This window comes from Sorex fumeus, unplaced genomic scaffold (genome assembly GCF_029834395.1).
Source record: "Sorex fumeus unplaced genomic scaffold, SorFum_2.1 ptg000094l, whole genome shotgun sequence".
Lineage (NCBI taxonomy): Eukaryota > Metazoa > Chordata > Mammalia > Eulipotyphla > Soricidae > Sorex > Sorex fumeus.
The window spans coordinates 10397716-10423593 of record NW_026606151.1 but is presented as its reverse complement, the minus strand read 5'-3'; the positions used below and the strand labels follow the sequence as shown (position 1 = coordinate 10423593).

The 25878-nt window shown below is 47.1% G+C and overlaps 1 protein-coding gene across 2 annotated transcripts in view; it reads left to right on the top strand.

Annotated features, from left to right (window-relative positions):
- KIF13A (kinesin family member 13A) overlaps positions 1-25878 on the top strand; it is a 215353-nt gene that overhangs the window by 74416 nt on the left and 115059 nt on the right. For both annotated transcript variants that reach the window (XM_056132384.1, XM_056132383.1), the window contains exon 3: positions 10988-11000. In XM_056132384.1, the coding sequence (XP_055988359.1) occupies positions 10988-11000 (13 nt within the window). The remainder of the gene's footprint in view (positions 1-10987; positions 11001-25878) is intronic.

The window sequence follows — 25878 nt, the reverse complement described above, 5'->3', positions numbered from 1 at the left end:
CCTACAAAAAAGGTGGGGGGAGAGGGTGAGAAAGAGAGAAAAGAAAGAACAAGTCTTTCTTGCAGGACTTGCAACCTCCAGGTGGGAACAGAGAAGGTGTCATGGAATTTCCTGTCCTAATTGCAAAGTTGCAAACCCTTAATTGGAGTCCACAGCTTCTTTTGACCTTCTTTTGAGTGTTGAGGACCTTATATTCTGCTCAAGGTTCTCAACTCATTTGCATTTAAAAAATTTTTTTTGAAGCCCAGAGAATCATTGATTTTTTTTTAAATTGTGAAATGTGTATATATAAGAGTGTATAAAACATGCATAATAGCATTTAAGAATAAAACGAATGCCCTCACACACTCCTTCCAGCCTAGGATGCAATCTGATCTTCCAGAAAGGAGAGTTGTTCTCATAATCTCTCTCTCCTGATTCTGTGCTCATTGTACCTTAATTTTTCTTTTTCAAGAAAACGTTTGACACTTTTCTGTGTCTCCCCAGGCATTGTATTGTTCGACCCTCTCTTTGCTGGATCTGACTGACTCTGTTATGGAGACTCGGAACCTGACTGGTCATGGGGACTTGCTTCTCTCGTCGTGTTGTTGAACTCCGGGTTGCTGCAGTGCCTGGACTTGCCTTGCTGTCGTTTTTGCCTGGTGTGGGTCCCCCGTTTGTGCTTCCAACCTCCTGCTCTGTTTCTTCCCTGGTGTTGGGCAGACCAAGTCCAGGCCCCAGATCAGCAAGGCGCCTTGCCATTGAGAGTTGGATGAGTTGACCCTTTCTAGCCCCTTGCCCCGAGTCAGGGTAGGGAGGTTCCAAGTAGGTTTGCTGTCCTTAGCTGCAGCTCTATAAATATTCTCATCTTTGATGACCTGGGAATGGGCTTCATGTGACAAGGGAGTTGGTTTTGAGCAAGGCTAGTGAGTGCCCCTCCCTCTGGGCTGAGTCTCCAGTTGCCCTCCCCCACGCCTGGCCCCTGGGATTAACTCCTCACCTCTTAAGGGTCTGGAAGGAAAGCCGCCTTTTGATGGGGTCTTGAGGATGAGCCTTTCCCTGAGCTCCTGGCCCTGCTGTGGAGACTGTTGTTCTTGGTGCTGTTCTTGGCCGTGCAGGCCAGCTGTAAGTAGAACCAGCCTGGGCTCACAGAGGAAGGCATGGAGATTCCTTCCTGCTGGTCCCTGGAAGAGCATTGCAGGGCCGTGTCCCCACTCCTCTTCTCCCCTCCCTACCTCCTTTCTCATTCAGTTACTGGCCCAGGTCAGGTGATGTGCCCGCTGCTGGGGGTGTCAGGATTGGGGCGCTCCCCCCGTGCAGATGAACGAAGGGCTCATAGGAGAAAAGCCCAGCTGCTTCTCTTTATTCTCACGTTTAGGAAGAGTTTCTGGAATGACTTCACCATGGAGTCAGAGTTTTTCCTTCCTTCCTGAAGTTGAGGGTGAGCATGTTTCTGTATTAGTCAGTGACTGACTGTTACTTGCGAATTGTCTGTCTTTGAATGGGTGTGAGTGGTTCTGTGATTCTCCCCTCAGATACAACCGAGTCTAGCACTGGGTCCTGGTTGAAGCAGGTGTTCAGGTTTGATGGATGTGCCTGCCCTCATTTTGAAATAGATCTTTTTGCTGTGTTTTGGGGTCACACTTGGCAGTACTCAGGGTCATTCCTGGCAGTGCCTGGGGAATTATTTGGTGCCAGGGATTAAACCTAGGTTGGTTACATATAAGGTAGGTACTGTAACTCCTGTACTTGTACTATCTCTTAGTATATATTGCAATAATTGCTTCTTATTGAAAATTTGCTTCTTAATGAAAGCTTTTGGGTAAAGGCATCATCAACATATTTTCTGTTATTTTCATTTGTTTCCCTCTCCCTGGGTCTCAGTATTATAGTGGAATTTTCTAAAGCCTCTGGATAGATAAGTCCTGTATAGATATGTCCGGGATAGATATGTCCTGGATAGATCTGTCCATCTATCTTGAGGGTACATGTGAATCTTTAAAAGCAAATGTATTTTGGGAATATATACTCGAGACAGTGTGTGTGTGTGTGTGTGTGTGTGTGTGTGTGTATGTGTGTATTTTGTGAGAATAGTATACTGAAGGGCTGGAGTGATAGCACAATGGGTAGGGCTTTTGCCCTGCATAAGGCCAACCTGGCCGACCTGAGTTCGATTCCTCCACCCCTCTCAAAGAGCCTGGCAAACTACCAAGAGTATCTCACCTGCACGGCAAAGTCTGGCAAGCTACCCGTGACGTATTCGATATGCCAAACACAGTAACCACAAGTCTCACAATGGAGACGTTACTGGGCCTGCTCAAGCAAATCGATGAACAACGAGAGGATAGTGCTAGTGCTAGTATACGGAGATAGTGGTATAACTTGACGGGAAAAATAAAATGTCATTGTTAAGGTCTATTGAACGTTCTTGAAAGTATATGATGCAAAACTAGGAGAGTAACAAAAGAGACCCAACCAAAATTGATATTGGTGAAAGCCTCCAAGCAGAGTTCTTGCCAACGGTTGTAGAATACAGCTTCCTTCCTTCCTTCCTTCCTTCCTTCCTTCCTTCCTTCCTTCCTCCCTCCCTCCCTCCCTCTTCGTCCCTCCCTCCCTCCCTCCCTCCCTCCCTCCTTTCCTCTCTTCCTTCTTTCTGCGCCCCTTTTTGATACGTGGGGAGAAACAAAGGGGATGATGGCAGGGACAGAGATTTAACTTCTCTTTTCAACAAGGATGTATATTTTCTGACAGGGATGAGGCCTGCTGCTGAGGAGTGCTCCATAGATTTCATGTTGGCCTGTGGGCTGTGTGTTTTCTCAGCCAGTGCTGTGCAATGTTCTCTAGATTTTAAAGTAAAGGCAGGCTGACATGAAGTACTCTGTTCTAAGCCAACTTCTAACACAAGAACCAATTCTGAATCCTTGAAAACTGGCACAGCCCTTAACTAAAATAGCTTCTAATCCCGTGCAAACATTTATTTTGTTTTTCACTTTTGCTGCTCACGTCTTGCTTCCCTGAGTTTCTTCATTTCCTGGCTTGCCCGAGAGCGGCCTTCTCATACTCGTCCTTAACAAACACTCAGCCCACGTGCTCCCAGGGAAGCTGACTGTCGCACAGCCTCATGAGCAGCCCTTGTTTTCCTCTTGGCAAAGGCCCTGGGGTCACTTCTGGTTTTCTCTTTTGGGTCTCTGGATGGGGATTGCGTTTTCAGCTCCAGCCTGCTGCCACCTCCCATACTGCCTTGCACACCGACTCAATTCTGAGGCTTGCCCCAAACTAGATAACCAAGTGGGAAGGGGGTTGCCTTGCATGTGGCTGACCCGGGTTTGCTCCCTGGCATCCCATATGATTCCCTGAGCCCCACCAGGAGTGATGTCTGAATGTAGAGTAAGGAGAGACCCCTGAGCACTGCCAAGTGCGGCCCCCAAACCAGAATAACTACAGAGCAAAGCTGACTGCCCAACTGAGTGAGCCCAGCGGAATGAGCACCAAATGAATGAATTGGCGAGACTGACATGTGACTGCCCCCTGGGGACTAAGAGACACCAATTTCCGGTCCTGGCAGACTTGCTTCTCCATCCTGGATGCCTGAGGTCTCTGGAAAGAGGAGTCGGGATCCTTAGACCCCTTGGAAACCTGCTTGAGTCCTCTGGAAGTTTATAATCTAGTAAATTATTTTTCCAGCTGAATGTGGATTGACTGTGGCTTGGAAGGTTCCGTGAGAGAGCCCCAATCCAGGAGCGCTAAGTCACTACACTGATAGCTGCTGAGGCTGAGTCTTGGCTGTGATGATCTGAGACGGTTGAGGCAGTTGTGATGCTGTATCATGCCATTCCCTTCCCCTTTTTTTTCCAGGCTTGACATTTTCCCTGAAGAAGATTTTGTAAAATTAAAACACTGCATGTGTGTGTGTGTATGTGTGTGTGATATATATCTATATCTATCTATCTCTATATATATGTTGCTCTTCAGGCAAACCCAAAAAGGAGACTTATTCAGGGAAACATCCATGTCCTCTCAAATGTGTCTAGTAAATTAGTTACTAGTAAATGGGTGGTGTGAGCCATGGACCTCATTCATTCATTCATTCATTCATTTACATAATAGACACAGAGTCTTTGGTCCCTGACAACTTCTAGGCAAAGGGGAGAGAACAGGGATAAAAACAAAGTCCTTTTTCAGTGGATTTCATATCCACATAGATCTCCCCAGACTCGGGGGGTTGTTACATTGGCATCACACATCCCGCATGGAAAATATTAAGTTGACAGGATGTTCCCTACACCTAACCTGAACCTCACAGTTCAGCCTCACCTGCCCGAATTTGCTCAGCATCCTGGGAAAAACCACCCAACACAAGTCAAAGCTGAGTACCTCTCGCGGCTTATGGACCGTTTCTCTGAAAGTGAAGAGCAGTCTTCAAGTTGCAAGTGGCGGGGACGATGGTAGCTCCATAATGCTTGCATGCCAATGCAAAGGAGGAAGAAGGCACACCAGACTCTCAAAATTCGGGTTTCCCCCATGTGAGATTGAGGGAGATGGATGTGTAGACTGACCTGGAAGTGGACACATGATTGTGAAGAGCACTGTGGCGGGCGCAGAGCAGCATCTCAGGAGACGGGAACAGAGGGAGGCGGAGGTAGCAGGCTAAAGAAGACACAGGTTGATGGAACATGGATAAAAGTACCAGAGGGGTTGGGCCAGGGCCAGCCAGGCATTCGCAGCTGCTAGTGGCTGGTCCATCAGACATGCAGGCCGGCTGAGCCCAGACCTGTGGGACACCTGATGCCTTAAGAGCTGTCCAGTAAGTAAGGCTCTTCACTTACAGGTGTCTGAAGGAGAGTTTCTCTCTGGCACCTTTCTGCTTCCCCCAAGCACTGCCAGGAGTGATCCTTGAGTACAGACCAGGAGTGAGCCCTGTAGCATTGTCGCACTGTCCTCCTGTTGTTCATTGATTTGCTCGAGTTGGCACCAGCAACATCTCCATTGTGAGACCTGTTACTGTTTGTGGCATATCGAATATGCCATGGGGAGCTTGCCAGGCTCTGCCGTGTGGGCTGGATACTCTTAGTAGCTTGCCGGGCTCTCCTAGAGGGATGGAGGAATCGAACCCAGGTCAGCTGCGTGCAAGGCTAATGCCCTACCTGCTGTGCTATTGCTCCAGCCCAGGAGTGAGCCCTGAGTGCATTTACCAACAAAACATCATAGAACCACATGCAACATGTAGTACTTATTCCAGATGTTGGTTCTCTCCGTCTCCCTCCTTCCAGAGTCACAGACACAGCACCATCTCTCGGGTGAGTGACCTTGGTAATAGCATCACAGGGCCCTGGGGCCACACACAGTGGGCAGGGGGACAGGGTCCAGTTGTGGCACTTTTGGATGAATTATGGTTTCACTACATTAACTTGTTGCAGTTGAGATGCTATGTTTAGTCTAGAACGGATTTTTTTTTCCCTTTGTCTTGAAACCTTTTGAAGAAGAGAACTAAATGGTAAGGCACTATAGCTGTTATTTCTTTGTTTGTTTGGATTTGGAGCTACACCCTGAGTGCTCAGGGCTTATTCTTGGTTTTATCCTCAGGGATCACTCGTGGATGGGCGCAGGAGACCAAATGTGGTCCCGGGGAATGAAACCTGGACAAGCACCTTATCCACTGTACTATCTCCCCAGCCCTGACTACTGTGTTATTTCACTAATAATTCTCAGACATGATCAGCTAATCTTCATGCCTTTTGTTTCCTATCTCAGACTCTCATTTTGAGTAAAGAAATTTCTCCCTCTGTCAGACTTTCTGGACTTGTTTACTGTTCCTTTTTTTTTTTTTTTTTTGCTTTTTGGGTCACATTGGCGATGCACAGGGGTGACTCCTGGTGCTGCACTCAGGAATTACTCCTGGCAGTGCTCGGGGGACCATATGGGATGCTGGGGATCACACCCGGGTTGGCCACGTAGAAGGCAAACATCCTACCCGCTGTGCTGTCGCTCCAGCCTCTGTTCCAGATCTCTAAGTATCATCATTGTATAACTTTGAGGAGATCAGTCATTTCTGGGGAATTCTTTCACGGCTGTGCCCCTTACGTCCATGTGGTGAGTTAGTCTAGTGGGCAGGAGGTTTTTGTTTTTAAAGCCACATGAATAATACGAAGAAAATGCTGTTTAGTGGGTGTGGGGCGGGGACAGGCAGGGGAAAAGAGAAATGGTTGAACATGGCTGCGTCTCCACGGAATCTGCAGCCTGATTGCAACCTCGTTCTTGGCCATCGTAGAGCTTCAGGAATCTGGCAGATTCCTGTGTCTGTGGTTAATTCTTCCCTGGGATGGGGCTAGTCCTGTAGGAAGGAAAAATGTTGAGTGCTTGGACCAAGGGCAAGTGCCTATGTTTCCTCCCATTTCTTTATTCTACTGGGTTGTTAGAAGTTTGTTTACATTTCTGGGGCTGGAGCGATAGCACAGCGGGTACGGCATTTGCCTTGCATGTGACCGACCTGGGTTCGATTCCCAGCATCCCATATGGTCCCCTGAGCACTGCCAGGAGTGATTCCTGAGTGCAAAGCCAGGAGTAATCCCTGAGCATCACCAGGTGTGATCCGAAAAGAAAAAAAAAAAAAGAAGTTCCTTTACATTTCAGTGGCGGAGGAGAAGGAGTTTAAAATATCAGTTAGAGCCATTTGAGAGTGATTTTCAGTTTATAACAAAGTGGGGAGGTCCGGAGAGTTAGCACATACCCACCTGCCCCCAGATACACAGAACACCCACCTTTGTCAGCATCCTCTTGTCAGAGGCTGCCTTTGCTCCGCTGATCAGCAGAAACAGCCCAAGTCCCATCATTTTGGTGGACACTGTGGGTGCGGGCAAGTGGACACTGACGTGTTTGTCCATCTTTATATCCCGACGCATTTATTTTTATTACCCCCAAATGCCTGAGTTCGACTGCTTCTCCCTCTCTATGCGTACAATGCTTCTCGGCGTGTCCGGGGTCTAGAATGGCTCCTCGTTGCTATCTCTGAGGAAGGTTTTTCAGGTTCTGCCTCCTTCATAAAAGAAGTGCGATTCCTTGGTATCATCATCTCCACGTGACTTTCCGTCACCTCACCGCGCCTTTAAAACGAGGCATTTGGCACAGATGTCGGAAAGCGCCCGTGTGCCACCGCGTCAGGTGTTCTGGGCCCCACAGCCCGGGAGCGGCAGGTGCTGTCTGCTCTGACAGTCCACACGCAACTGCTCCCGGCCACGGTGGCTGTTTCCAGAGCAGATGAAAAGGAGGAGATGCCAGGTGAAATATGTGGGAGCTTTTCCAGCGCTTTATGTCTAGGAATTCATTTAACCCCTCCCGACTCTGCTGGGCCGGGAGCTGAGAGCTCTCAGCATCTCTGTGGTCCCATCTAGGGGGTAGAGGCAGGAAGAGGATCCCGGGGGTATGACTGCTGACCCCTCTCTTGGCCTCTGGACCAGACTGCTCTCAGGCCGCTGCTCGTGGCACAGGCTGGCTCGCATACCAGGTCGGGGTCTGCAGGGACCGAGGGCATAGCTCAGCTCACGTCTCTGCACATGCGTGATCTCTGTCGCAGGCCCACGGATTCGGCTCTGTTTATGCTGTGCTCCAGCAGGCTTACTATAAATACACACTGCCCAGGACCCGACTCTGACATCAATGGAAAATTCGTCTTGGAAACGCGGGGACAAGCAGCGAGTTCATTGTGATGTCCTTCCAAAGAGCTGTGTTTACTGGAGCCGTGGCTCGTGGTGGCCTATCCCACGCGTGTACTTTTGAGAGCTCTGAGAGTGACCTCACAGCAATGCTCAGATTCTTGGGCCCGTGCAAGAATGTGCACTGCAGGGCTGGAGCAATAGCACAGAGGGTTTGGCTATTTGCCTTGCATCCCATATGGTCCCCTGAGCACTGCCAGGGGTAATTCCTGAGTGCAGAGCCAGGAGTAACCCTTGTGCATTGCTGGGTGTGACCCCCCCCCCCAAAAAAAAGATTGTGTACTGCGTTTTTGGGCTGGGGTGCTGGGGGAGGCGGGAGGCGCGGGGAAGCTCTCTCTCTGCACAGTCCTTCTGAAGACGCGCAGCAAGAAAATGACACAAGAGCAGTGCTCGCCTGCTCGCTTTTGTTTGGGTTAGCCCAGCGTGAGTTCTGGTGAGGCTCGGTCTGCTGGGAGTTGCAGCCATGGCGATCAGGAGCGGAGCCCCGGGAGGGGGCCTGGCCAGGGCTCCCGAGACCGCGCGTGCCTTTGCCCCTCGCTGGAAATTGACTGTGGGTCCGCTGGGCAGCACAGCGCAGGCGCGAACGTTCCTTCACATTTCCTTGTTGTTAAAGCGAGCGAAGGAGAAACTATGAATTGTGTGGTTGGGAGGCCACACCTGGCCCTCCCAGCTCTGTGCCCATGGGGTCGGATGGTGCTGGGGATAGAACCCCGTCCTCCTAATTGCAGGGCCTGTGCGCCAGCCCTTGGAGGTGTCCCTGTGGTCCCTGGGAGAGATTTAGTATATATGGAAGGGTCGGATAACTTAGAAAGCTTCTGAGATAAGTTGTAAAACTTTTGTTTGCCTGTGGACCCATTTTGATTTTGAAGGTTGTGTGCGTGTGTGTGTGTGTGTGTGTGTGTGTGCGTGTGTATGTGTGTGTCTATACACCATATGAACACCGTGATGTTGGATTAATAGTTATTGTGGATATACTCATTTTAGGTTTTCATATCGGAATGAAAATGGACTCTTGTATTTGGCTTCTGGGCAACAGTGTTAAAACAGAGTTTTTAGAAGGACTGTATCTTTTTCGTTTATAATTTTATTTTGTCAGAGACTGGTGCTTTAGTCAATGGTGGAGGAAGGAGTCATCTTGGCCTTCTGCCCCTTAGGGCAAGTGTGGGGTCCGCCTCTTCGGGGAGGCAGAACCCTGTCTCCCCAGGAGCAATATCAGTCTGTGTGTGGCCAGTTCTCAGAGCTAGGACATACTTCCAGATGTCATCCTCAGAGAGTGACCGCTGGACAGGGGTCTTTTCTCCCAGTATTCCTGTCACTGTATGAACAGGGAGTTTCCTCACCCAAGCTCCTCTGCCTCCAGCTCTCACCCTACAGTTGATGCTGTCGTCATCATTCCATTTGGGGTCAAGGTTAGGGATTAGCACAGGGATTGCCAGAGGCCCAGAGTCCTGTCCATTCCCAGCCCCAGGCTCCACCCCCCCGCCCCCCTCCCTTAAGTCATCATGGCACAGGAAACCAAGTAGAAGAGACAAAGTAGTGGAGGTGATGGATGATCAAGGAGATCGGGAGCATTTGGTGAAGGAAGGGCTGAGCTTCTCATGGAATGTTTGATGAGGTGCAGGGCCTGGAGGTGGAAGTGAGATAAAGTCTGGAAATGACCTGAGCTGAGTGGGGGGACACCTGGAGCAGTGGCCTGGAGGTGCTGCTCTGGGGACCTTTTCATGTTCTGAGAGTGGAGCTCAGCTCTGGAACTGGACTTCCTCGTTCCAGGATGCAGAAACACGATGATTTTGTGGGTTTTTTAAAGTGTCAAGTTGGGATGAGCTGAAGAGATAGGATAGAGGGGATAAGGCACTTGTCCGGCATGTGGCTGGAGGGGTTTCGATCCCTAGCACCCCAGATGGTACCCCCAGCACAGTCAGGAGTAATCCCTGAGCACTGTCAGATGTGGTCTCCAAACCAACAGCAACAACAATAATAATAATGATGTGCTAATTGTGTTCAGCTAATTTCTCTAGAATATAAAAACAAACTTATGGTAGACCAGAGGTTCATGTCACTAAACTCAGAGATTTTTTTTTTGTAGGCTGAGAGAGAGGGTGGGCAGTGGAGAGGGGTCTGGGGTTCCACCTGGTCTTCCTAAGAGTGTAAGCTCTTCTCTACAGGGTCAGTGTCCAGCATCTGGAGTGACGGCACACAGTGGGTAGAACATTGGCATTGCATGCAGCAAACCCAGGTTTGGTCCCTGGCACCACACATGGGGGCCCGGGATGGGGTGGTTGTAGCAGGAGGGATACTGGGCTCATTGGGGGTGGTGAATGGGCACTGGTGGAGGGATGGGTACTCGATCATTGTGTGACTGAAACGTAATCACGAAAGTTTGTAAGTCTGTAACTGTGTCTCACGATGATTCTTTAAAAAATAAATCCCAAAAAACCCCAAACAAACAAAAACAAACAACAAACAAAAGAGCATCAGCATCCAGGCGTATCCCCATTATTTGTCATTGTAACAATGGCTTTTTTCAGTGAGAACAAATCCTACATAGATGAGAGTATTTATCAAAGGCAAATTCATATATGTCATACAAACTTAAGAGAAATTTAAGTACAAAATTGATTTCAAGGTATTTGACTCTGTTTCCTGAGTGTCTGAGCTCGGAGTGACCCCTGAGCATCAACCCAGGAATGATCCCTGAGCAAGCTGCTGTTGTGCCCCCTCAAAACTGCCTCCAGCAAGAAGCATTTGTCCATATACGATCCAGTTGCAGCATTTTTATTTTGATGTTCTTCTGTTGACACTTCTTAGAGTTGTTAAAAAATACCTCTCAAGGATTAGATCCAGTTTATTAAGCCAGGAAAGAAATTCGGTTGCATTGGCGTTGGGGATGTGTGTAGGTCTTTGGTTCATTTTGGGGGGGGGTTGTTTGTGTTGGGGCTACACCGAGCTGTTCTGGGGGTGGTGGTGCCACTATGCCTGGCATGGTGTTGGAGGACCCTGAGGTGCTGAGACCCAAACCTGGGGCTCCCACATGTAAATGTGCCCTCCAGCCCTTTCATATTTCCTGGTCCCAGGAAAGAAATGTGTTTTTGAGGAAATATTTATCTCAGGCAGTAAAGTGGATGTGACTGGAACTTTGTAAAGTAGAATCTCTATTGATCATGTTACCCACCAAGGTGCTGAGTGTCTCTTGTGTTTGTTTTTTCTTTCCCTCTTCTTTCGTTGCCTCTTCTGACGCGGCCGCTGTGTTGACGCCTTGTCTACTTCTGCTGCTGAAACACTTTGATTTCCCCATGAAGGAAGCCTCCCAAGGTAAGTACTGACACAGCATTTGCCATGCATACTGACTCAGTGTGCTGCAAGCCAGAATTTATTTTTTCCTATCACAATGACTCGCCCTTATGAAACGTGTCTCCTCTTAAGGAGAAAAATTGGATATTCTTGTGCAAAGCTTAAAGCTTAAGCATTTCATAATGGTAGTGATGTGAAATTTGATGCATTTACCAACATCGTTGTACAGGATTTCAGTCTCCGAGTGAATGCTCTGGTCCTGCTTCAAACACATCGGCCTGAAAGGGCCTCTTCTCTTCATGTTGGGCCCAGGCCCAGAGCAGCGGAATAGGGAATATTAACATCTCTTAAATGGAGATGTTACTGAGCCCGCTCGAGCAAATCGATGAACTACGGGAAAACAGTGACAGTGACAGCACTACAGCTGGGGAAAGTAGAGGAACTAGAACTTTTGTAGTATCATCACAGACAGTGGGAGAAAAAAAATGCTAATTTCATAGAAGAAAATAGTGTGGTCACTGCTGACTGGATGAGTTGTTTCAGAGTCTGGCTGAGAGCGCTAGACAGTTTCTACCTTTCTCCCACCCACTCGGAGCTCGAGCTCAGTAGCTGAGCGCATCTCCAAGCCCCTTGCTCTGGTCAGCCTTCAGTGGGAAGTTTGTCACTGTCGCTGTCCTCCCGTTGTTCATCGATTTGCTCGAGCAGGCCGAGTAATGTCTCCATTGTGAGACTTGTTGTTGCTGTGTTTGGCATATCGAATACGTCACGGGGAGCTTGCCAGATTTTGCCGTGCCGGTGAGATACTCTCAGTAGCTTGCCGGGCTCTCCGAGAGGGGCAGAGGAATCCAACCTGGGTCAGCCGGGTGGGCCACATGCACGGCAGACACCCTATCTGCTGTGCCCAGCCCAGGGGAAGTTTACCCGTGAAAAATCAAATCACAAAACAAGGAGGGGGGAAAAAATGACAAGCTGGGGATCTGAATGACCACCCCCTGAAAAAGTAATTGAACGCCACTTTTATTACTGGTATATATTTCACTGGTTATCACATGAAGTGTGTGTGTGGGGGGGGTGGGGGGGTGGGAGGAGGTCACTTAGTGCCGAGAGGAAGGAGAAAGTCTACAGCCCCCAACATTGATGTTGCTCCTGCCTTTGGTTTCCGAGCCGGGATGGAGGCCTGCTCTGTGCACATACTTGCATGGTATCCTCAGAATGCAAGACATCCCGGGAGGGGTCCCCCAGGCTAACATCCCTGGGGTCAGGAGGGGTAAATCAGAGTTCACAGTGTGTGGAAACCTACTAAAAGGTGAAATTTTACCCTCTATGTTTACTAAAGGTAGTGGTGGGTTGTTCTTGACCTTAAAGCTGCTTTCTTTTCCTTTTTAAAAACAATGTTTCGTTTAATTAAAGAACCAACACTTGCAAAGTTACAGTTGCATTTTAAGCATATAGTGTTTCAGCAACAATCCCACCAGGAGTGTCAGCTTCCCTGCACCAGTGTTCCCATGTCATCCCTACCCCCAGCCCTCCATCCCCACCTTAACAGGCACATTATAAAGTTACCTGGTTGCAACTTAGATCTCATGTTTTCAGTTGTGCCGAGTCTGCATTTGGACATACAGCCACACACTCTCCCACATCGTAGTAGAATCAAAGCCCAGATTCCAGTTGACCCGTTACTTCCGTTTCTCTTCTTTTCCTTCCCCTCTTTGATTTCTTCCCTTCTCTGACCTTCTCCTCTCTAAGGGACAGCTTCTTTCTTACTCCAGCAAAAAAAAAAAAGTATATATTGAGCAAATCTGAGTTTTATTAAGGAAGAAGAATTGAGTTCGCATGGTTGACTGGTCAAATCCAGCGACTTGAGAGGTTGTTCTTTACAATTGTGGGTATCTAGTCTTGGGAATATCGTGAATTTTTCCCAGATGAAATCAGTGTGAATTCCCCACGTTTGCATATTTAAACACGTGCCAAATGCACATCTGGAAAGTGTGAAGATCGTCTTGTAATCAAATAAGTGACACAAGAATTTGAAAACAACAAAACACGACTGAAATAATTACAGTCCTTTTCTTGCAGAAGCTTAAATATAGAAAGCAAGTGGAGAGGTACTTAATGATAATTACCTAAAAGTGATATTTTGTTGATTAAATCGATGAGATTTGACAGGAGTGATTAGCAAAGTCAACAGAGAAGACTGGTTGTTTCAGTTTAGCAAATTGTTATTCTGCATCGGGAATAAATGCTGTTGGAATCAGCCCCAACTGTTGTATTCCAATGGGGTGGAAGAAGGACCAGATGCATAATGTAAAATCAGCTAGACTAAGGAGGCCGAGACAGAATACTTGGAGTTCATCTGGTGAACGAAGGGTCTTGTTCAGATGTTTGCAGTCAGAAATGATAAATTAAGTAATTAGCACTTCCCGCTGAGGACAGCCAGGGCTATGGAAAGCATTAAAAATGTATGTTCAGAGGCACTGAAGAGGTATCAAGTTAGTGAGGGTGTAATGACCCAAGATCTAAGAGAAGGGAATTTCGAGAAAGAGAGCAGGTGTGGCAGTGTGTGCCATTCAGAGGGAAGCAGAGTTGCATTTCTGGCAGTTTTCTGAGGTCAAAGGGGGCTTGGGAACAACAGTGCTGGTGGAGTTCGTAGTTGGCCGGAAATGACATCCTGGGTAAACTCCTTTTACACTTGATGGTGGGATTAGTGGATTAGACTCTGCCTTGGGGGAACCCACTTCTCTCTTGGACTGCAGTGAGGTTGGAAGTTCTTGTAGAGCCAGGAAGTCATAAGCACTAGAATCCGATCAAAATAACTCGAGAAGGTGGGTGCCTCTAGGAACCGGGCAGGAGCAAATACGGTCCTAAGACTAATAATCACACAGCTCATTTCTAAAATCCAGTATCTGGCCTCCAACCAAAGATGAAGGAGCACGTAATAGAAAGACAGCTGTCACACATGATGATAAGTAAGGACAAGAGAGTGTGAAGTGTCCCAACGGCCCGGGTGCGTGCTTGTGTGCAGGAGTCAGTTCTTCTCTCTGAGCTTTGTCATGAGTGACCAGGGTGGGAAGTAGCCTTGGCACACTGCCAGGTGTGACCCCAAATCCAAACAAACACAAACCAGCCAGAAATAATGAAAAATAGAAACAGACCTAGGGATGTTCCAGATATTCAAACACTTAGGCATAACTGCCATGGAGGCAGGCTGGGGTAGGGAGTGGTTAAAGAAGGCCCTCCCGTTGATCATCAATTTGCTCGAGCGGGCCCAGTAACGTCTCCATTGGAGACTTTGTTGTTACTGTGTCTGGCATATCGAATACTCTCGGTAGCTTGCCGGGCTCTCCGAGAGGGGCAGAGGAATCGAACTCGGGTCGGCCATGTTGACTGCGTGCAAGGCAGACGCCCTACCCGCTGTGCTATAAATTGGGGACATTGGTGCTGGGAAGTTCCACTGGTGGAGGGGTGCGTGTTGGAACATTGTAGGACTAAAGCCCAATCATAAACAGCTTGGTAATGCTCTGTCTAATGGTGATTCAATAAAATAAAAAACTAATATTTATTAGGCACAGACTTCTAAAATAACTGCTTATTGTCATTGTGTTCCAAAAAATAAAAGATTTTTTTCTTTATTTTTTGCTTTTCGGGTCACACCTGGAGATGTACAGAGGTTACTCCAGGCTCATGCATTCAGTAATTACTCCTGGCCATGCTTGGGGGACCATATGGGATGCTGGGAATCAAACCCGGGTCGGCCATGTGCAAGGCTGACCCCACTGTGCTTTTGCTCCAGCCCCCAAAGAGGACTAGAAATTACTTTTTTTTTTTTTTTTGCTTTTTTTTTGTGTGTCACACCCGGCGATTCACAGGGGTTACTCCTGGCTCAAGCACTCAGGAATTACTCCTGAGTGGTACTCGGGAGACCATATGGGATGCTGGAATCGAACCCTGGCCGGCCGCATGCAAGGCAAACGCCCTACCTGCTGTGCTGTTGCTCCAGCCCCTAGAAATTACTTTTTAAAAAATGGCAAAAATATATTTGGAAAATAACCCAGTAGAAACTCTAACCTGAAAAAAATCAGAACTAAGAACTCGGGTGTAGTGTTTAGCAGCAGAATAAAATGAGCTGGAGGAAAAAAAAAATAAATAGCTAGAATATTAATCCAATCTGTAGCACTGTCCTCCCGTTGTTCATCGATGTGCTCAAGCAGGCACCAGTAATGCCTCCATTGTGAGACTTGTTCTTACTGTTTGTGAGACTTGTTACTGTTTTTGGCATATCAAATACATCACAGGTAGCTTGCCAGGCTTTGCTGTGTGGGCGAGGTACTCTTGGTAGTTTGTGGGGCTCTCCAAGAGGGGCAGAGGAATCAAACCCGGGTCGGCCGTGTGCAAGGCAAACACCCTACCCACTATGCTATCACTTTAGCCCAATCTGCAGAAAAGATAAAAACAAATTATAGAAGAGATGGAATTGGACGTAAATGTGTATGAATCTATAGCGTTATTTCATTTTTTTCATTTCATCATCCTGTTATTCGTCGATTGCCTCGAGCAGGCCCCAGTAACGTCTCTTTCATCCTAGCCCTGAGATTATATTCAAGGCTCTTTAGGAGAATGAGACCCATCATTGTTACTGGTATATGGCATATTTGGTACGCCACGGGGAGTTTGCCAGACTCTGCCCTGTGGGCAGGCTATATTCGACAGCCTGCAAATTTGTCCAAAGTAGGAATGAGATAATAAGATGTCATAAAAAAGACCCCCAAAATTAGCTCTGTGGATCATAGACCTTGATATAAAGTGAAAAAAATAAAAGTATTTGTAAAACACATTTGATGAAGTACTAATATCTACACTACGCAAAGTGTTCTTAAATGTCAACAGTAAGAAAGCAAACAACTTGAGTAAATAGGAATGCCAAACAAACACCTCACCAAAAAGGATACCTAATGGCAAGTATGCTTGTAAAAATATGCTCAGCATCATTTATCAGAAGGAAATTGCACCGTAAAATAGCAGCATACCTTTTAGAATGACTAAAATCCCCAAATCTGACAGTTCCAAAGCTGGTAGAGCATTAAGAACTCTCATTGCTGATGAGAATTGAAAGGGATACAGTCTCTTTGGAACATTCTTAGAAAGCAGAGCATACTCTTATCATATGACCAAGCAGTTGTGCTTCTAAGATACTTACCCATATGATTTGAAACCTTGAGTGTGTACAAACACCTTTACCTGAGTGTCAATTGAAGCCCCATTCAGAATCTCCAAAACCTATTGACTTGGAGAAAGCTAAGATGTCAATGTAGTAAGTGAAGAGATAAACAATCTGGTACAGATGTACAATGGAATTATTGTATGGTTTGTCAAGCCCTGGAAAAAAAAATTACAAGAATTCCTAAATGCTTATGTTAAATGGAAAATTGCCAGGATGCCATATTACATAGTTCCAGCTATATGGCATTCTGCACAAGAATGTTATTATTACTACTACTCTACAGTGATCATTTTTTTAAAAAAAAAGACAAGCAAATTAGAATAGTTGAGTGGATCAGAAAAAACACCAGTTTAGTAGAAAAGAGTTTCAATTTGCTCTAAATCTTGAGGTCCCTTCACTGATACAATCATTTTACTAGAGATCAAGCCAGACAGGAGGGTAACTTGGGATGTTGGTGGTGGGAGATGTACATGGGTGAAGGAACAGGTTCCTGAACACTGTATGACTGAAACCTAGTCATTACCAACTTTAGAATTGTGTATCTTAGTGATTCGATTAAAAAATTTAAAAAAAAAGACCAAGCCAGAGAGCATTATTTTGCCTGATTCCATTCTTACAAAGAACCAACTATCAGGCCAATGGTCCTCTTCGACCAGTTCTAAAGGAAACTTGCCCATAGACCTCACAAATCTCCCTCCAGCGTGAATTCTTTTGTCAGTAGCAATATCCATGTGGTCCTTGTTTAGGCACATGAATATGAAGTCACGTGTAATTATTTGATTATACTAAATGATATTAAACATCCATCCACAGTATGCACCATGTGTATAAGGATTTTGTGCATTGACTAAGACATTTCAGGGGCTGAGGGTGTATCTCAGTAGGAAGTCGCATGCCTTACTTGTGTCTGATCAATCTTGGATTTTTTTAAAATAATTTATTTATTGAATCACTGTGGTAAAAGTTGAAGAGCTTTCAGGTTTAGGTCTCAGTCATGTAAATATCAAACACATTTCCCTTTACCAATACTTATTTTTTACCACGAACCCCAATAGAACCCCACCTCCCACCCCTCCCAATTCCTGTGAGGCAGATGAGTTCTAGTTAACTTTGACTAGATTCATTGTTTCGATAAAGGATGCACCATTATTATTTAGAGTTTACCCCTCCCCACCCCACAAATCAGACATGCTGAAAAAGCGTTGTAAAATGATTTGCTTTCTACAGCTGGGTTCAAGAATTAAATGTTTTGGATTTCTGCTATTTTACTTATTAACCCTGGAAGTATTTCTGCTAAAAGTCAGATAATTAAGAGATTGGTTTCTGTGCTCTGGAGTCATGGCCGTGCCAGAGAGCCGCTCGTGGGGGGCAACTGGTGACCTCGGTAGGGCGTGAAGGACGGGCCGGAACGATCCCCTTCCCATGAGGTTTTTGTCGCCCCTGACCCCCGGCTCATACCCGCTGTCCACAAGGCTCCCGTGCGGCCGCCATCTTTCTTTCCAGAGAGGAGAGGGCGAATGGGGCAACACCCTTTCCCCTCCGGGCAGGCGTGTCAATCTTGGATTTAACCCAACCCAGCACACCCTTCCATTAACTTCCCTACTCCTCCCTAGCCCCTAACCCCTGGCAACTTAAAAAAAATAATTGGGCAGGGAGAGGAGAGGTACCTGATAAGGGAACAAGAAAAGAGGAGGAAAGAAAGACATGAAAAGGAAAAAAGTTTATAAAGTACAAGTGCTGATTGAAAGGAAGAGGAGATTGTCATTTTGAATATTTGGTTGAATTTTTACCTTACCGGTGTGCAGAAAATAACCTCACATTCTATATGTCCAACCCTAAAAATGTATTCTTTGAATGCTGTTACCATTCTTTACTATTAATGATAGCTATTATTAATTCTGCACTTAAAATATGCCATATCCACTTGAAATCCAAATTAAAATTCAACTTAAACTTGACTGCCTTCAGAGAGGAAAAAAATCAGCAGTTGCTAAGAGGAGTGGAAGGAGAGGAAGGTAGAATAAATGAGGTGCAGGGTATTTTTAGGACCATGCAACATTCCTGTAATATTCTAATGATGGATATATGACATGCTTTTTCAGAACCAACAGAGCTGGATCTGGAGAGATAATAAAGCAGGGAAGGTACTTACCTTGCATATGGCTGACGTGGGTTCAAACCCTGGCACCAGCACTCATACAGTTTCTCAAGAACTGAGCATTGCATCAGGATTAAGTTCTGGGCACCGCTGGGTGTGGTCCCCAAATCAAAACAAACAAACAAGAACTTCTAGGGTTATACTGCTCAAAAGTATGACCCTGATATATGGACTTTACCATTCAGTCACTAATAATGTATTAGTATTGATTCTTCAGTTAATGCAGATAAATACCCCAATAGTGCAAGATATAATCAGGGAAGTTAGCAGAAAGTACAGGGCTAGAGAAGATGGGAGGGCATTTTGGAGTTCCATTTTTCTGTAAACCTAAAACTGCTCTTTTGAAAAATAAAGATTATAAGAAAAATTGATCGTATTAATGCATTTTTAAAAAGGGATAATTTCCATTGATGTAACAAAAACAAGCATTTAATAAAATATTCAACACTTATTAAACTGCAGCAGTTGTAGTAAACAGACACCTCAGTGTAGTAAAGGACGGTCATTAAAAATTTAGAGCTGCAAGGGACTGGAGAGATAGTGTCCTGAGTATAGAGCTGGGGTAGCCCTGAGCCACCACCAGGTGTGGCCTGAAAACAAAACAGCAACGAGGACAAGATTAGAGCTGGTGTCAGTTAAAAGACTAAACAGGGGCTGGTTCTCCTCCAGTTGGGTTCCTTGACATTCTTGGAAATTTTCTAGGGTTGTGTTAGAGGAGAAAAATGGTAGATATTCTTTGGACCGACTTTTGAAAGTTTTTTTTATAGCCTATGGAATATAGCCTTTCAGAATGACAGCGGACATTTTTATCTCTAAAAATCACCCTGAACTATATATATTTAGATTCTCCCCCTCTTTGCTTTTACGTATTTTATGGATTGGTACACTTGAGTGAAGAAACATTTATTTCATCAGTGATCAAGTGCATGCCTAGTGTATAATTCGTTCACTGGTTGCATATTATGCATTGCTCGTAACAGTGTCTAGAGTTGTCTTCCCAAATAAGAAGGGTGCGGATGGAGGTGGAGGCATTTTGTGTTTTCCTGTTAGTTTTGATAGAAAAGACTTGGATCCCTACTTTTCAGAGTTGAACTAAACGTGTTTGTATCTGGTGACTGTAATTTGGAGCCATGGTTTTTGTTGACGAGGGATTGCAGATAAGGTGAAGGGGAAGTTGCTTGTGTGTTTATCCATCTTTTCATAAACTGGGGGGAAGGGTGGTGGCAGAGAGAGGGGACACATGTAGGGACACGCTTGGTCTCGTCATGCGTGATGCGTCGTGCACACTGTTGATGGGAAGCAGGGAAATGCTCTCGAACTCGGAAGTTGGGTGTGCAGAAGCCCAGCCCAATTTCCCACACAACCCTTCGTAGCCACACTTTAAAAAAAAATTTATTTTTTTAATGAATCACCGGGCTGGAGCGATAGCACAGTGGGTAGGGTGCTTGCCTTGCACATGGCTCACATGGCTGACCCGAATTTGATTCCTCCTCCCCCTCAGAGAGCTCGCAAGCTATCTAGAGTATCCCGCCCGCATGGCAAAGCCTCGAAAGCTACCCGTGATGTATTCAGTATGCCAAACACAGTAACTACAAGTCTCATGATGGAGACGTTACTGGACCCGCTCGAGCAAATCGATGAACAACAGGAGGACAGTGCAACAGTGCTTGAATGAATCACCATGATGTGCAGTTACAGACTTACAAACATTTTTTGTGATTACGTTTCAGTCATAAAATGCTCGGGTACCCATCCCTCCACCAGTGCACATTTTCCACCATCAGTGTTCCCAATATTCCTCCCGCCACCTCCACCCCATTCCCCCTACCTGCCTCTGTGGCAGACACATTCCCTTTCGCTCTCTCTCTCTCCCTTTGGGTGTCATGGTTTGCAATGCAGGTAGTAAGTGGCCAACATGTTTGGTCTATAGTCTACACTTTTTTTTTTAATCTGACACAAACACCTCCCCTTCCTTAGGAACAAGCTAAGCACACATGGAAAAGCAATGAGTTATCATTTTCCTGTCCCCCCTACCCTTTGGTTTTTTTATTTAGCACTTTTTATATGCCAAGTGAACATTATGGAGCTGGAAGAAATGCGTGACCTCAGAGCACTCATACTCTCTTCTGCAAGAGCAAAGAGAGAGACGCCTTGGAGTGAGCTGGCCAAGACATCCTATTAGAGTGCTGAATCCACTCCTTGATTTCTTTTCTTTTTTTCTTTTCTTTTCTTTTTTATTTTGCTTTTTGGGTCATACCTGGTGATGTTCAGGAGTTACTCCTGGCTTTGCACTGAGGACTTACTTTGGGCGGTGCTCAAGGGACCATATGGGATGCCAGGGATGAAACCCAGGTCAGCTGCATATAAGGCAAACGCCCTCCCCACTGTACTATCGCTCCAGCTCCCACTCTCTGATTTTTGTCTGCTGGTTCTGATGCTGTCTAAGAGGTGCTCTGTTGTACTGCATGGTCAGAAAGATAGGGGAGTGTGGAGGAATGTGAATACCTGTCATACTGCCTTATTTATGATCGGATTCTTTGGACTCGATTAGCTCATTACCCCCTTTCTTTCTGTCATGGGGGCCAGGGGTTGCCCACGTTGTGCTGCTTCCCAGGGGTCACCCACTTTAACTGTGGTGCTTGCACACTTGCCTGCAGTGCTCCTGAGATCACACGCTTGGTTGTTCTTGGGCCACACCTGGCTTTGCTCGGGACTCACACCTGGTTCTGTGCCCAGAGATCACTCCTGACAGTGCTCAGGAAGCCTCATGTGGGTACCAGGGATCAATCCAGGAGTAGCTACATGCAAGGCAAGTGCCCTCTGGAACTATTGCTCCAGCCCATGAAGTTCTCTTTAAATATTAGTTTTATTTACAAATTAACATTAGGAATTACTTTATAGTGTTTAATCTACCTCCCAGTTAACTAAGCTTGCTGGCAGAATTGAAAGCGTTAGAAAACATTATACCCAGATACAGTATAGCTATTGTATTGAAGGCAATATCTTTTTGAAAAAGGCATACCAGAGGGACCCGAGAGACAGGGGAGCAGATAAAGCACTTATTTGCTTCAGTGGTGCTCAGGGCTGTGTTCCCAGTGTTTAATGGAAGATGTTCTGTCCCTGTCATCCTGTGACTTGGGATTTGGGAGTGCTGTTTCCTCTTTTCAGATTTGCTTCTGGTTTGGGGCCACAACCAGTGATGCTTAGAGCGTACTCTTGGTTCTGAGCTCGGGGATCACTCCTGGCACGCTTGGGGGACCATATGGGGAACCAAGACTCGAACTGAGGTCCGCCGCGTGCAAGACAAACATCCCACCCACTGTGCTATCGCTCCAGCCCCTCCTCTTTTCAAAGTGATTGAAACTGGATGGCTTCCAGGGCACTTTTCCTTTGAGTCCTTTTTGCCACAGGCTCTTTAATGTTTATATCTTTCCTCTAGTTCTCTTGTCAAAGGGTTATCAAACCAAATAATTTTTACCTCTTTGCATTTCTTTTCTTTCTTTCTTTCTCTCCCCGCCCCCTCCCCCCTCCCTTTGCCCTTTTCTATTTCTGTAGTCTTTGGAAGTGTTTTTGTTAAAAGGTCAGGGGCTGGAGATGTCGCTCAGTGGTCTGCTACTACCTTGGGGGTGATCCCCAACACTGCAAAAAGCAGTTAACAAGGTTTGGGTTTTTTTTTTTAATGACAAAATTTCATACTAGATGGACCATAAGATAAACATATCAGAAAGACTCCGGGAGATCTTGGAGAGCTCCAGGACAGGAAGTGGCTGGGGTGGGAATCCAATCACTTCTTCCTGTCTCTGCCTTGGGTCCATGTGTGTCCCATCCATTCATTCCTCCCTCCCTCCCGCTCTTCCTCCACTCCATCTGCTTCTCTGTTCCATATGACCAATGTGTCCCAGATTTATCAACTAGGCTAAGAAAAGATGGGTGGGACTCCGCCCCAAACCCGAAAGTCCCAAGTTAGGGACCCGCTTTGGGTCCAGTTAACCATGGTCCAGGGAGCCTGGCACTGTGAGTGGTTCACCTGCCCCGCTTCCTCCCCTATGCCATCTTCTATAGCATCATCTATGTGCCACGGAGAAACTTGGCAACTGTCAGGGGTGCCCGGGTGCTGGGGCGGAGATGGATAGGATCCCCCAGGGGAAGGTCCTCTTTCAGAATAAGTGGAGGATGGAGTTGTGGGCAGGAATAAAGGATGATCTGTTCATTGCAACGCCTCTCTGTGGAATGAAGACTTTTATCATCAGGGAGGTTTGCTAATTGCCCCTTTCTGCCTCATATCTGACCATCCACCCTTCCACGCTTTGCCACTGTGAACTTTCCAGAGTAACTGCAGTCAGTCCTTTGCTGGAGCACCACTACAGGCATCTTCCGAAGGCACATGCAGTGATCCTATGTGATCTGGCCTCAGCTTGCTCCCCAGTTTTTTCTCTCTTTCCTGGTGCCCTGGGCTCTTTGCATATTTTCCTACTTGCACCTGGCTCCTTAGCTCAGTGGCTGCGCGAACCTCACCCTGGCCCTAGAATCCTTCGCTGTATCCTATCTCTCTCTTTCAGAATGCAGTCTCAGCATCGTGTCCTCCGAGGCCTTTCCTGAGCCTCGCCAACCACTGGCCGGCGGTGGGTTTATTCCATTTTCATATTTCTGCTGGGCTCTGTGCCGACTTAGACTGTCCACTCTTGTCTTCTTTTGATTATTTCCCCGTGGACTGTGAGAGCTTTATGGGTGTTACGAGACTCTGTCTCTCCTAACAGGCTGGGGAGTAATAGCTGCTCCGTAGATGCCTAATAGGTGACTCCAAAGACACATTCATTCTTTACAGAGATGCAGCAGTTGCAAGCATTCAGCTGGGAAGGATGGACGAAAGGACCAGAAGTAATGCAGTGGTTCAGTGTTGGCTGTGAGCTCAGGAAAATGCATCCAGATTGCATTTCTTCCATCACTGATAGTGATCGTGACATCCTCATGGCAGCCACAGTGCCTTCCTTTAGGAATTCCGGCTGCCTGATAGAGTAGACATCCCCGAGCTTAGTGGCTTCCCGCGGCAGATTGAGAATCCTCTGAGATCCAGAATGGTGTGAAAGAGCCAGTTGGCCTCTTTGCATCTTCACAGGCCATCCCGAGTGTGATTCATGCCCCTGCTTGGCATGCATTATGGGCAGATAGGAGGGAATGAGTCATTGCAAAAAGACAGCAAGTGTTTGACAGACTTAATGGACGGTAGCACCATCAGTCGTGAGGGTGATGGCTCTGCAGCTCTATCTTTGGTGCCCATGACCAGCTCAGGTTGGATTTGCCAGGCGTCCTGTGCCACTTTTGCACATAGCAGTGATGGACACGGACGCGTGAGTGGATGCACTTTTGGACGGGGCTCCCCTTTCAGTGTCAGCCCCACTGCTTCAAGATGAGCCAAGTATTGGCTCTACTTTCCTCCCCTCGTGACAGTTCACATCTCTTCCTAGGGGAAAGAAATAAGAAAAGAAAGTGTTGAAAGTTAACACGAGGAGAGTAATTTAGATCTGGCATCGAAGGCAGTGAGTGCTTCGATATTTTTCTCCCCATCTCAGCTCTCATCATTCAGTGTGGTGAAGTGGGCACGTGTCTCCCATGCGAACTGTCGTCTTTCTGCTGGCAAAGCTGAGAATCTCGGAGTTGGGAATCTGAGGCTCAGTTCTCACTAAGGCAGTTAATTGCACCTGGGTCTGCCAGGGGGTTACTTGGACAAAGCACCCCAGGGCGGTGGTGGGGGGTGAGGGGTGTAACAGAGGTATGCTCCTTTGGTGCACAAAACAATTCTGAGCCAGTGAACTTTTCCCAGGAAAGCCCGAACACAAAACTAAACTTTTGACTAAACTCAGCATCGCTAGCGCCTCCTCCACTCACAACCCCTAGGATCTTTTCTCACCGCCTTATTTTCCTTTCCTTGTTGCTGTAAGTTATCAGGCGTCGATCAAATGTGTCCATAGAAATAAAGAAATGGATGAGCTTAGCGGCTGACTCAAGGAGGGTCCCAGCCTATGAAAATAGAATGTGTTTAAGATGGCACCAGCTAAGTGCTGATTGCTTTGTTGGTGGCAGCTGTGCCGTCAACTCGAGAGAGGGCCCCCCTCCCCCTGCCATAGGTACACCCCGTCCTGGTAAAAGTCACTGCTACCCCTGGAGGAATGTGTCCAGCATTTGGCATGTTGCTTAAATGCCCACATGGTGTAACGTAGAGCCTGTGAAGGGGCTGCTGGTCACTGAGGTGGTGCACGGGGAGAGGTCAGACCCTGGAGAGTGGAAGCTGCAGTGGGTGGAGGAGGTGGCATTTGGGTGGGTGGTGGAGAACGGGCTGTTGCTTGCAGAAGGGTTGTGAGGAGAGGAAGGGGAACCCGGGAGGGAGAGGCTCGTATCTGGCTCTGCAGTCTGCTTTCTCTCCCGCAGCCCCAGGTCTGCGGTGCTTCATGAACCCGGGGGAAGTCCTGTTTGTTGTAAACTCGCTGTGTTGGGAAGTGACTGATTGGGCATCAGAAAGGAGTAGCTGAGAGGGCTGGGAATGGGAGGACTGTGGCCTGCTGCGAGCTGCGTGTGTCCACATTTGCAGAGTTGCAGGGGTGTCTGCTGGGTGTGTGTGTGTGAGAGAGAGAGAGAGAGAGAGAGAGAGAGAGAGAGAATGCAGAGGTGGTTCCTCAGAGCTACCATGCTGCAGAGAGAGAGAGAGCGTGCAGCAGAGGAGCAACTCTGTGTGTGTGTGTGCACATGTGTGCACATGCATGTATATGCATGCATGCATGCATGGGTTCAGGCTGACACCTTAGGTGGAAATGCATGTACAGAGACATTTCCTGAAAGGCAGACTGAGGCCAAAGAGCTCAGTGTGCTGAGTGTGTGCTTTGCATGCAGTGTGACAGGAGCGCCAGCCCCTGGCTTTGCACAGTCCCTGAGTCCCACTGAAGTGGATCAAAAGCCATAATCATATATTAATAACACTCATCCTAAACAACCCCCTCTTTACTGAGGGGGTTCTTGGAATCCTGGGGGCCTCTGTGCAGTCCTCAGGAGCCCTGGGCCAGGCAGTGTGGTCGAATGGTTCCGGGCAATGGTCGGCGCTGCAGGGGTTAGCTGTGGTCACACTCTGCAGTGCTCGGAGACCACCAGGGTGATCCCTGGGCAGTGCCTGGGGAGCAATATGATGCCAAGGACAGAAATTGGAGACTTGTGCCTGCCAGGCATGCAGGGCAACGCTCTGAGCTACCTTCTCAGCCACTCAGAGTCATTCTGTTTGGTGGGATTCTTGCCAGTAAAAAGATTAGGCAGTCTGAAGTCTTGTCTGCTCACCCAGCTCAACAGGCTGGAGCGTTATTCTTTGCAGGTAGAAGGTTCAAATTCCATATCCAGCACCACCGCTACCAGAAGCACCCCCTGATTACGGAGCTGGAAGGAGCCCTTGAGTACCAGTGGGTGTGCCCCCCCAAACAGATACACAGAAAAATACTGATATAGTAAAACAGAGTGGGCTGTGGGCTGTCTCTCTTTCTCTC